Consider the following 12,413-nt stretch of genomic DNA (forward strand, 5'->3'; position numbering starts at 1 on the left):
TGTAGCCAGGGCATGTCCAGCTCTGCCACCAGCCCCTCGAGCCCTTCATCCCAGGGCTGCTCCATCACTTCACCCCCAGCTTGCATCCACACCGGGGCTTTTCCGGACCCAGCAGCAACACCGCACTCGGCCTTGTTTAACCCCACAGTGTTCTCATGGCCCCGCTTCCCGTGCTCGTCCGGCTCCCGCACGGCAACCTCCAAACACACATCCTGCTCCAGCCACCAAACATTGGCAAAACCCCCGTGTTATTATATATCCGGGGAGCATGCAGCCAGAAACTTGGGGCAGTGCAGGACCGGGTGCACCTGGGACACAGCCGGGAATAGCCGGGAAGGCACCACGAATAAAACCGGGGGCAGGAGGGCGCTCCCTTTGTGTGGAGCCGCTCGGCCGCTGCCGGCCGGGCGCGGAGGGGACGCTGAGAGGCGGCGGGCCGGGCCGGGCTGGCTCCGCCCGCACCACATGACTCCACCGTCGGGAGAAACTTTTCCCGTCCCGCGGTCGGAAAATGGCGGCGTAGGGAGCGGGGCTCTGGCATCCCGGCGGCTCCCGGCGCCATGACCCGCTGGGTGCCCACCAAAAGGGAGGAGAAGTACGGCGTAGGTGAGGACGCGCCCGCCCCGCTCCCGCCTGTTGCGCTCAGGGGCACCCCCCGGCCGCGGCCTCCCCGTCCCTGCCCGGCTCCCCGCTCCGCTCCGGCCGGGATGGAGCGCGGTGTTCCCCCGAGTCCCCTCCGGTTCCTGCCTCCCCCGCCCGGCTCCTCCCGGCTCCCGGGAAGTTGAGGAGCTCTCTGGGAACGCCGTGCCCCGCTGGGAGAAGTTGCCTCTCTCCCTGCGCTCCGCTGCGGTCCCGTCGCTCCCCGAGCGCTGCGCGGAGCGGAGCAGCTCCGAGTTGTGTTCAGGTCGGGCTCTTTCTCCCCGCGCTCCCAGGCTGGCTGCTTTGGGAGCCCAGCCCGTGCCCCGAGTGCTGTTCCTCTGGGTTCTGCCGGAGTGTGATGCTCTTACAGATCAGGGCTTTCTGGGATCCATTTCCTCCCGCGCTCCTTCCGTCCCTCTCGAACAGAGGGGGATTGTTCCCAGCTGGTGGCTCGCACATCCCTGCTGGGACTAAACCGACCAAACCCCCGTGAGGTTTGGGCCCGGAATGAGTTTAAAGATGTTGCTTTTGCAGCAGAAGGCTTTATTTTGGGGGTGCGGCGCAGGAAACTTTATTGGTGTGAATAAGCGTTTGTCTGGGGGAAGGAAATAATAAATCTGACTATTCAAATTGGAAACGTGAAGTTCAGTGCCTACCACAGTTCTTGGGCTGGATTGATTGTGAGGAACAACTTTTCATAGAAACGCACAGCTAAACTTCATAAACAAAGGCAGTAGGAAGAAGGGAGTTTCTGGGGCTGAGTAAAACCTGAGTGAATTGTAGGAATTAATTTTAAATTCTGTGTGCGTGTCCCTAGAAAACCATAGCTTGGCTTTTAAAAATTATTAGAAAATCACAGTTCCAAAGTTTGGGACCTGTGGGTAATTCCAGCGCTGAGGATGCAGGACAAGCACAGGGAAGCAGAAGTGCCGATGATGGCAGTCCCTGGTTAAATTTCCAAATTATCTGCCGGGTGGCGTGGGATGGGTATTTTGGAATGACTGAATTGTCACGTAGTACAAGCTGATGTTACAGCACAGTGACATTCGAAAGCAAGTTCCTCTTTTGCAGGAACTCCGCGTCTGTGCTGTGGTGGGGGTGACTGCCCGGCCGCTTTCCAGGAATGTCTTGAAATTGAATTGAAATTGATTTGAAAGCGACATGAGAGAAAAGAAGTGAAATTGACTTGATTGTTTCATAGCATACTTGAAGTGTACTTGCCTCTCCAGTGTGGGGGATTGCATGTGTGGTAAGAAAACTGGATTTAAATGTAATTTGAGAGTAAAAAAACCCCTCCCAGTTTGAAGAAGCCCAAGGGAATCTGCTTAGTTGGTATTTTCTGTGTCCATTGCTCTGCAGAGAAGTTTGTAATGGTTTTATAATAATTTATGTTTCTCTGATAGTTTGTTTTCTTTTTCCTGCTAGGAGGCTGAGATCCTCACCAAACAGGGGATTTCTCTCTGCATGACAGGGATGTGAGGGGTGAAAGTGGATGAAGTGTCGCAAGGAGATAAATCACATTTAGAGCTAATTGAACATTGGGTTCACTGACCTGTGCCATTCTGTTAGAGGCTGCTTTGGGAGGAATAGCTTCTTTTTGCTGTCCTCATAAAGAAAACGAGTATTCAGTTTGGTCCTATGTGTTTTATGGACCTTTAAGTTGTTAAGAAAGGGCTTTGTGAGTCTTCTGATGTTTTATTTTCTGCTGCTTTTGAAAGATACAGGTTGTGGAGAATTGATGCAACAGTTGTGTAGTCCCAAACAGAATTGGAGATGCTGTTGTTAACCCGAAAATTCAGCCTTGGGAATATTTTTCTTCCTATTTGCCATGACCAGCCCTGGGTCTGATATTGACTCAGTATTGTCTGCCAGGGAGAAAATCCCTAACAGGAATGCTAATGGGACTTAGAGAAACATAATGTACAACACTTTGGGTGTCTCATCAACCCATGCAAATATCTCCAAAATGCTGGTGCCAGGCTCGTTCCAGTGGTGCTCTGTGGCAGGGTGAGGAGCAGTGGCCATGGACTAAGCCAGGAGAAGTTCCACCTCACTGTGAGCCAGGACTTCTTTCCATGAAGGGTGGCAGAGCTCTGGAACAGCTGCCCAGGGAGGCCGTGGAGACATCCCAGCCCACCTGGGTGTGTTCCTGTGTCACCTGCTCCAGGTGACAGCTGGGATGGACTGGGTCATCTCCAGAGGTGCCTTCCAATCCCAAATATTCTGTGATTCTCTGTGCAGGCTTCCCCAAGCAGAACTATCAGGGAGGTGTGTTCTTGTGGTTATGTTTGTGTCACAGCAGTGGGAGCTCAGAAATGTACCTGTGTCTGTATATAGAGTTGTGTGCATATAAAATACACACATGTGCCCATATAACGCATTTATATCCCTTCTCCCCCTCCTGTATATATCCCTGTTCAGAGTTTTCTTAACCTCTCAAGACCTGAAGCTCTGCTGGCTGTGATGCAGCTGGAACAATGATGCCAAGAAGCCTGTAGTGACAGCTGGTGTGTTGAGGAGCTCTCCCCCGTGGCACAGTGGGATTTGGGGATTTTGGGGATATGCTCCTGGGCGCCCTGCATGCCTGCACAGTGAATTTGCTGCCCTGGGCCTGTGTGCAGAGGCATTATTATCTCAGCAGGCAGTTGAGAGAGTGACTCAGCTCCGCTTCCTGAGCGCGTTCAGGGCTCGGCTGCAGGAGGAATGGGTGTGGATCTCATGGGATCATACGGATATTAGGGGAACGTATGGGGAACCAGGCGGAACAGGGACAGGATCAGCTTCCTTGGAGGAGCTTTTCCCTGCTCCCAGGGCTGCAGATCCTAGTCCTTCATCTCAATCCTGCCTTTCATCCCTCGCCCTGAGCTGGTGGGGAGGAGTGTGGCTGTGTGGAGGGGACCATGTGGGTGTGTGGCTTCCTCCACATCAGAGGGGACATCAGAGGCTTCCAGACAGTCTAGAGAGCTGTTTGTGTCCCCTCAGTGTCACACAGTGGCTCTGGAGTGTGGCTGCTTAGCCTCCCATTCCCTGCTTTTAGTGTGATGGGAGATTTGTAATTTTGGAGGTTTTCCTTCTGCTGGGGAAAAGGGATGTAAGGAGCTGCTCTGGGAGGTCTGGGAGCCTGACCAGCACCTCAGAGATCATGCACAGTGGCTGTGGTAGCTTCCAAATGCTGAATTCTACTCTTTGCCCCTTTTCATTTGGGCTGAGAACTGCCCTGAGAGGTAGAACTGATGCTGCTGTGGTTAAAAAATATGGTATTTAAAATGCCTTTGTGTGCAAAGGTTTGTGGTCATATGGAGTAACCAGACCCCTGCTGTAGTAGTTTAGTTCTTTTTTTTTTAATTGAATAAATGGTAAAACAGAAGATCAGTGCCACATGCCCTTGGATGGTCAGATGTAAAAGGAGAACTTCCCAGTTACTGAGCTTGAGTCCCCATCCCTGAAGGTGTCCAAGGAAGGGCTGGATGTGGCACTCAGTGCTCTGGGCTGGTGCAAAGGTGGGGATTGGACTTGGACTTGTTGGTCTTGGAGGTCTTTTCCAAAGTGAGTTCCAGTATTTTTGTTTGTTCCTGGTGAGGTTTTGTTGTGTGTCACCACTTGGCAAATAATAACAAGCCTAATTTTAGATGGGGGCATTGGCCACACTTCATGGTCAGGGAGTTCTGTTGTAATCCCAGTCTCTCTGAGATTGGGATAGCTTTTCCAAAGGGGTTTATGGAAATACCTTCACAGCAGATACATAGAAATATATGCATTTAATATTGGGGAAAGGCTTTAAAGAGTTGGTGGACTAAGAATTGATACAATGGTTATGATTTAAAATTTTTGCAGCTCTTGTAATGTCCCTTTGAAGGGGGATGAGAATTTGTCAAGATGAAAGCTGGTGAAGGCACAGTAAATCCTACAGCCAAGCACTGCTGCTTCTCCTCTGCTGCTTCAGGGAGGACTGTGGTGCTTGAGGACAGATTTAAGGCTTTTGTGGAACCCTGGAGTCCCAGTCCAGGCTGTGGAGAGCTGTGGTGGCACATGAGGACTCTTGTTCAAGGTGATGATCTTGTGCCTTAGAGCAGGGAAGGAAACATCTGAAGGAAAAGGAAAAAGATGGATCTTAGGAATGCATCTTGGCAATTTTAGTGCTGCTGTGCTGTGAGGTTGGGAGCTGCCTGGCAGGACAGGACAGGTGACAGCTGTTAGTGACAGCAGGGCTGTGTTGTGACACATCCCAAACCTGTGGAGCAGAAGTGGAAGTGTCAAATGTCCATGGAAGATTTGCTGGGGCATTGTTCAGAGGATTGGAGTGAGCACGTGCAGGTTCAGTTTCCTAGAGCCAACACATCCCATGGACACCCAGAGCAGGGTGTTATTTGTTCCATCCCCTGCACACCCAGAGCAGGGTGTTATTTGTTCCATCCCCTGCACACCCAGAGCAGGGTGTTATTTGTTCCATCCCCTGCACACCCAGAGCAGGGTGTTATTTGTTCCATCCCAAGCACACCCAGAGCAGGGTGTTATTTGTTCCATCCCCTGCACACCCAGATTGGGTTTTTTATTTGTTCCATCCCCTGCACACCCAGATCAGGGTTTTTTATTTGTTCCATCCCCTGGACACCCAGAGCAGGGTGTTATTTCTTACATCCCTCTGCTGGGAGGAAGTGCTGAGAGAATTGGGATGGTTCAGCCTGGAGAAGAGAAGCCTTGGGGTGACCCCAGAGTGGACTTACAGTGCCTGAAGGATGGAGAGAGACTCTCTGCAAGGGATGGAGGGATGGGACAAGGGGAGATGGCTTAAAAATGACATAGAATAGTTTTGGATGGGAATATTGGGAAGGAATTGTTTCCTGTGAGGATGGGGGTGGCATTCCCAGAGAAGCTGTGGCTGCCCCTGGATCCCTGCAGGTGTCCATTGGGGCTGGGAGCAGCCTGGGACAGTGGAAGGTGTCCCTGCCATAGCAGGGGGTGGCACTGGATGCTATTTATGATGCCCTCCAACCCAAACCCTTCCATGGCTCTATTTTCCAGTACCCTTCAATTCCCTGCTTGCTGAGGGTTGCGTTTCCGTGCTGCCCCATCCTGGCAGCTCCTGGAGCAGAGGGCAGGGGCTGGAAGATGCACCACACCTCTTCCTGCAGGAATGACCCGAGCTGGACTGCAGGCTTGTGCTCAGCTCCTCCCAGTTTGCTCAGCAGCCACCATTGTTCTCTGTCAATAAACACTTGTTGCAAACAGCAGATTGGGGAGGGATAACCTTACCAGATAAGTGGAAGGGAGTGTTGACTCCTGTTTGTTTTCATCCAGGTCTGCAACAACATTATGGGCTGGGATTGTTCAGAGAAATGATTCCTGTTGGGATTTTCCAGGAATTATTTTTTCTCATAGGGCATAAACTGAATTCAGTAGGTAGCCAGCTGCTTATGACCACAATACAGAGCTTTGATTTAACTTTGCAAAGGAAGTTTTCAGTTGGCTTAGGGAGATTTCAGCTGCTGATTTTACTCTTTATCCTAGAAGATAAAAGAGGAGGTAGAAAAGTGACTTTTACTCTTTACATGGTATGCAGGTATGGCAGTGACAGTAGCCAGGGGGCTGATTGAAGGTGTTTGATTTGGTGTTGCCATCCCTGGAAGTGTCCAAGGCCAGGTTGGATGGGGTTGGAGCACTCTGGGACAGTGGAAGGTGTCCCTGCCATGGCAGGGGGTGCAATGGGATGAGCTTTAGGGTCCCTTCAACCCAAACCATTGTGGGATTCTCTGACTTCAGGTAGCACCTTGGTGGGTTTTGTAATTATCCCTTTATGTGTTCTGTTGGAAATGCCTGACCTAGGTGCACTCAAACAATGCTGATTTTGGGCTCTTTGCCACACTTGGCACAGGCTTCTCTGTGTTACAAAGGCATTTTCCTTTCTGCAAAGGCAAAGCTTTCAGGGAAGGGGAAAAAAAAATGGAGACAACTTAAAATCAAACCTTCTCCAGGAAGCCCCTCTGTCAGCCTGCAGCTACAGGAGTAAGGGTTGGGATAATTTTTCCTTTAAATATTAGTGTTTCTGGAGTTTGTCCCATGTTGGCTGTGGAGCACATGGAGGATCCTTTGCTTTGTCTCATCCTTCAGTGTGGTCCTGCAGGGCTGAAATCCAATACCTCTTGTTAAACACCTGGGGATATGTCCAGCTGCAGATAAATAGCTGGGGCTGACTGCTGGTAATGAATAGGAGCTCCAACAACTGCCTCCAACCCAGTTTTCAAGTATTTATTCCACTCAAGGTGTCAGTTTTGCCTCTCCCCTTTGACTTCCTGCAATTCCAAAACTTCCTCAAAATACTCAGTGCAGCTGCTCCTGCTTAGGGGTATTATTTGGTAGAGTGGTGGACCACTGACAAGTCAGATTTTTTCTTTTTTATTAAACTTAAAAGCATTTTTAGTTCTGTTTTCTAGCCTGTGGTGGCCCCCAGGGCTGTTCTGACAATAGTAATTTTCTGAGTAAGGCTTTAATGAATTCCTTGATGAGTTATTGGAATACTTTCCTCATTTAGCTCGTAGGGGGGGAGGAATTGAAATCACTCCCTGTCTAAACCAAAAAAATGTTCAATAACAGAGAATTCTTGTAATTCTGAAACTTTCTCTCCCTTTTCAGACTGTAGTTGTGCAAACATTTATATATTTATAGAATTATCTGCCCATGTTTATGTAATTTGTGCATTAAATCTGATTTCTGATGTAAAGATTTGTAATACAAGAAGCTGCAGTTGCTGCATTTCGGTTCCATCAGCAGAAAGATGAAATATCTCTGGAAATATTTTTCTGCTCCATGTAGCTTTGTAACTAAACTGAAATAGTTGCATTGAGAACCATGATGTGTAATCATGTACCCTCTATGTAACAAAACAAACAGATGGGTGAAGAACTGAAGCAACCACTGGCTGCCGTACGTGAATTTGGGGTTTTTTGTATTTTTGTACTGCTGCTTTATTTTGAGTGCTGCTTATATTATTTCAGCACAACCCTTTTTAGAACGTGTTTGCTGAGGGTTTTGGTGGCTGATTTTGCCTTGAGGGTGTTGGAGTAGCAAAATGTCTTTGTGTTCCCCCAGTCGAAAATACCAACAAGTGAGTGGAACAGGATTTGCTGTGTAATTTCCGAATGGGAATGGCAGCAGAATTGTACATAATCAGTGTTTGTGCTTGTAGGCACTTGGGTTTTTGAGGCACTGTGTTTGTACATCCCTGCTCTTGCAGTGGCTGTGCCGCTATTATGGATGTGCTGCAGAAATTATTGAATATTGAGGTGGAGAACCTGCTGGAGCAGCTGCCTGGCTGAGCAGGTCTGGGGCTTTTGGGGAAATCTCGTTATCCCTGAGGAGTCCCACGTGGAGAGGGAAGCAGGAATTGTCTCCCTTGAGGAGGAACCTCCTGGCTGGTTCTGGCAGAGCTTCCTGGAGCATTTGGAACATTTGGCAGTGCAGGGTGGGCGCTTGGGACTGGAGAGAGCACAGAGCTAATGCTGATTTTTTCTTTGAGTTAGGGTTGGGATTGAAAGTGTTTGAGATGGTATTTTGTGTTTGGATTTAGATGTTTATTATTTCTTATTTATAAGTCGCGGGCTTTACAGTATTTTACCAAGAAGTTACAAGATAGTTTTTCCTTAAAAAACCTTATAAAAATAGATATAAAACTATCTAATTAAGAAATGACACTTAGGTTGTTTTTATTTTTAACTTAATAACTAATTGCTTGTGTTCTGTAATGTGGACTTCTCTGTTTAAGTACAAAATACTATTTAAACTCGTGAAGAAGTGACTGCTTTACACTTTCTGGCAGTGACAGTAGGGGGCTGATTGAAGGTGTTTGATTTGGTATTTCCATCCCTGGAGGTGTCCAGGGCCAGGTTGGATGGGCTTGGAGCACCCTGGGATAGTGGAAGGTGTCCCTGCCATGGCAGGGGGTCAAATGGGATAAGCTTTAAAGTTACTGCTTTAAAACTTGTATTGTAGTTTTATATGTATTACTATGTTGTAAAACTTTAAATTCTAAGCTTTTTATTATGTGATATACACGCTTCTATTTAAACTATACACTTATAATTTTATTGTTATTAATTAATTTTGGAAGCTTTTTTTTTACAGTTTTAATTCAAACGTAGCGTTTTCTTGGGGGTCAGTGCCTTTCAGCACAGAAAGTCTGAAATTCTCAGCATCCAGGGTTCCAGCACAGGTGTCTGGAATACCTGAGAGCCTCTTGAGGCACACAGATGCCTCCTGCAAGTGCAGCCCGAGGTGTTTGTGTTTGCTCTGCCTTCCTCCTCCTGCTTATCCAAACAAAGCGCGGAAGTGCCGGCGTCACCGGCTGGGGGCTGGATGGAATAAAACATAAAATAACATCTGTGGGGGGCCAGGGCCCAGTGTCCTGGGAGGACAGGAACAGATGGGGCCACACTGTACCCAAAAACCTTCAGCTGGGCTCTGTTAGGGGGAGTTCTCCCTATTTTCATACATGGAATAAAAAGGAAAAATCAGAATTTGGAACAGGGCCTGAGTGTCCCAGAAGGATGAGGAACAAATGAGCCCACACTGTACCCAAAAACTTGCAGCTGGGCTGTGTAAGGGGGGTTTTCCCAATTTTCATGCAGGGAATGAAAAGGAAAAATCAGAACTCAGAACATGGCCTGAGCCATATTTCCATGTCCTGGGAGGACAAGGAACAGATGAGGCCATGCTGTACCAAAAAACCTTCAGCTGGGCTGTGTAGGGGGATTTTCCCCTGTATGCATACATGGAATAAAAAGAAAAAACGAGGACTCAGAAGAGGATCTGAGTGTCCCAGAGGGACGAGGAACAAATGAGTCCACACTGTACCCAAAACCCTTCAGCTGGGCTCTGTTAGGGTTTTCCCAAGTTTCATACATGGAATAAAAAGGAAAAATCAGAACTCAGAACATGGCCTGCATGTGCTGGTAGGACAAGGAACAGATGAGTCCACACTGTACCCAAAACCCTTCAGCAGGGCTGTGTTAGGAGGATTTTCCCAAGTTTCAGGCATGGAATAAAAAAGGAAAAACCAGAATTAAGGGAGACCATGGCCATGCCTGGTGCTGCTGGTGCCTCTGGGGGTGGGCAGAGGTACAGGATGATGGGGAGCGCCACTCTTGCCTTCCCTGCCTCCCAGCTGCTGCTTTAGCCTTGAGCATCCCCCTCATGTGCCAGCTGGTCTGCAGGAGGAGATGCTGGCAGCAGGGAATGGTTCAGGGCAGGGAGTTGGGTGCTTTCATTGAGGAGTTGCTTCACGCAGAGTGTGTGGATCAGAAATGGAGTGGAAGCAACTGGTAATAGAAAAAAAGTGCTCCTTGTAGCAGAGCCTGCCGCAGGAAATCTCTCCGTGCTGAGCCAGATGGAAGCTGCTGATGAGAATTGAGTTTGTGAGTCTTGAGGCAGATGGTGGAGGATTGAGAAGGACGCTTGCTCTCAGGAAAATCTGCTGTGCATGTGAGTGCAGCGAGCAGATCCTGCCCTGCCAGGGCTGGGATTATCGAGGGGGTGGCTTGGGATGCCCTGCCGATGCTGGCCTCTGAAGGAGGGCTTGCTCTGTGCAGAGATACAGTGAAACGTGTCGCTTGGGCCAGCAAAGTGGAGATAAGGGCCTGTGGGAATGTTTCTGTTGATAAATACGAGGTTAATCTCTCAAAGTGGGAGTGTATGAGTGGAAACTAACATCAGCATGACAAGAAATCTTTAATTACTGTTTTGAGGATGTGTCCAGCAGCTGTTGTTTGATTGACTTTTTCCTGCTGCTTTGGGGTGCTGTGGGAGAATTGTTCTTTTGCATCAATCTGTGGCTCATTTGTAGCTTTAATGTAGAAAATAATAATGCTTGCACTCAAGCCTTTAGTATGCTCTGCTTAACCCGAGGTAGTGGTGATGTTACCTGGTGTCCAGTCCCTTCTTTTCCTTTATTTCTCTTCTTTTGTCCTTATAAATTCCCACCAATTTTCTGCAGGCATCACCTGTTGCCTTGTCATCCCTGCAGGAATTCCCTCCTTCCTGCTCACCCTTTCCCCCATTATTACACTGCCTCAGTCTTGCTCGTTACATTTTTCTTGCCATAGCTGGTAGTTGTTGGTGTTTCCATCTTTCCATCACGTTCTTTGACCAGGATTCTTGGGTGGAGAAGATATAAGAGCCTATTTTATTGCCTTCTCTCTGAGCCTGGTGTGTCTTGTGGGTTTGTTTTTTGGATTTTTTTTTCCTTCTTGTGGATTGATCTCTGAAGTTCCCAGTGTGAAGAGTGACTCAAACTGGTTGTAAAAAAATAAGTTTGTAGTAATTTAATTAAAAAAAAAATTGGAGGTATTTTGGCTTCTGTTTCATATCAGAGTTGATGTGTAGAAGGTTGTGTTTGGTATGGCAGGATCCAGCTCTGTCCTTCCCTGTCAGTAACACCTCTGCAGCTGCTGACAGACTGTCTGCCACCTCTGTCACCTCCACTGGGCTGCTCTGCCCTTTTTTGGTGCTGCTCACTGACATTTGGGCATAAAGACGCCAAACATTTTGTCCATGCCATGGCAGGAGTGTGCACAGGGGCAGCTCAGAATTCCTGGAGCACTGGGTCTGCCTCACAAACAGCTGCCATTGACTCTTTTGTAAAAATCATTTAGTGACATGTGACAAAGCAGTGGATAAAGCTCCTTTTCCCAGAGATTTCAGTCACTGAGCTGTTTTGGTGAGGAAACAGCTGTCCTTGCTGACACTGAAGTGGCTGGAGATGAGAACAGATATTTTTTGTGGTGCAGAGATATTTCTTGGCCAGTAATTTCCACAGTGGGTGAGTCAAACGGGACAAAACACCAACCCCAAACTTTTTGATGCAGAGCCAGATATTCTTTTGGTATTCATTAACTACGCTTTAGTTGTATTTATTTTATTTGTATTTGTTGGTTGCGTTCTCGAGCGTTTGACTGGAACTAAGACTCTAAAAGGATTTAAAAAGCACATTAGATGTTTATCTGGTAGTAGGGACATCTGCAGTTAGATGGGATTGCTTTAATGCTGAGCATTGCTGCCCTGCAGAGCTCCAGGAGGTGCTTGTGGGTAAGGGATTGTTTTATAAGGCCTTCATGTGTCTCTAAAGTGCTGATTATGGCAATTGGGCTTTGCATTCTGTCTGGTGTCTCTCCTGCTCAATCCCAGTTTTGGGATGTTGATGGAGGCGGTGCTTGTGTGAGATTATGGCAAAGGCTTGGTTTAACCAGTGCTGCAGCCAAACTGCGAGTGGGGTCCCAGCAGCTGGTGCAATCCCCATCCCTGGAAGTGTCCAAAACTTGTGGATGTGTCATTTGGGGACATGGGCCGGTGGTCACCATGGTACTGGGCTGACTGTTGGACTGGATGATCTTGGAATCATTAAAGTTGGAAAGGACCAAACCTTCCCAAATCATCCCAGACCTTCTTTAAGAATCATTTGAGTCTTCAAGGAGTGACTAAAAGTATCTTGCTTTGAGCTCTGTGGGGAGGGAATTCTTATTCCCCAAAAATAAAGACTGGATGTAGCCAGATAAGCACATTTTAGTCAAGACTGGAGAGAATGACTCAGTTGTGGTGCTGCTGACATTGTTGGAAGTTTTGTGTGGGTTCAGCTCTGGTTTGATTTTCTACTTGAATGTATTCTTGAAGTGATTTATTAACAGATTTTTATCAATCACTGGTGCTGCAGAGGAGCCTCTCTTTATTTACTGGGCTGCGATGAGTGATGGAACTGGTTCCGATTTTTGCCTTAAACACAGAAAGTA

The 12,413-nt window shown here is 47.9% G+C and overlaps 1 protein-coding gene across 3 annotated transcripts in view; it reads left to right on the top strand.

The window, feature by feature from the left end:
- The first annotated feature begins 402 nt into the window (after positions 1–402).
- The window catches only part of DOCK1 (dedicator of cytokinesis 1), a 271,608-nt gene continuing 259,597 nt past the window's right edge, over positions 403–12,413 (top strand). For 2 of the 3 annotated variants that reach the window (XM_030951475.1, XM_030951477.1), the window contains exon 1: positions 405–606. In XM_030951475.1, coding sequence (XP_030807335.1) covers positions 561–606 — 46 coding nt within the window. In that variant the 5' untranslated portion in view covers positions 405–560. Of the gene's footprint in view, positions 607–12,413 lie in introns of all 3 variants that reach the window. The other variant, XM_030951476.1, reaches the window with a different exon arrangement.

Source organism: Camarhynchus parvulus, chromosome 6 (genome assembly GCF_901933205.1).
Source record: "Camarhynchus parvulus chromosome 6, STF_HiC, whole genome shotgun sequence".
NCBI lineage: Eukaryota > Metazoa > Chordata > Aves > Passeriformes > Thraupidae > Camarhynchus > Camarhynchus parvulus.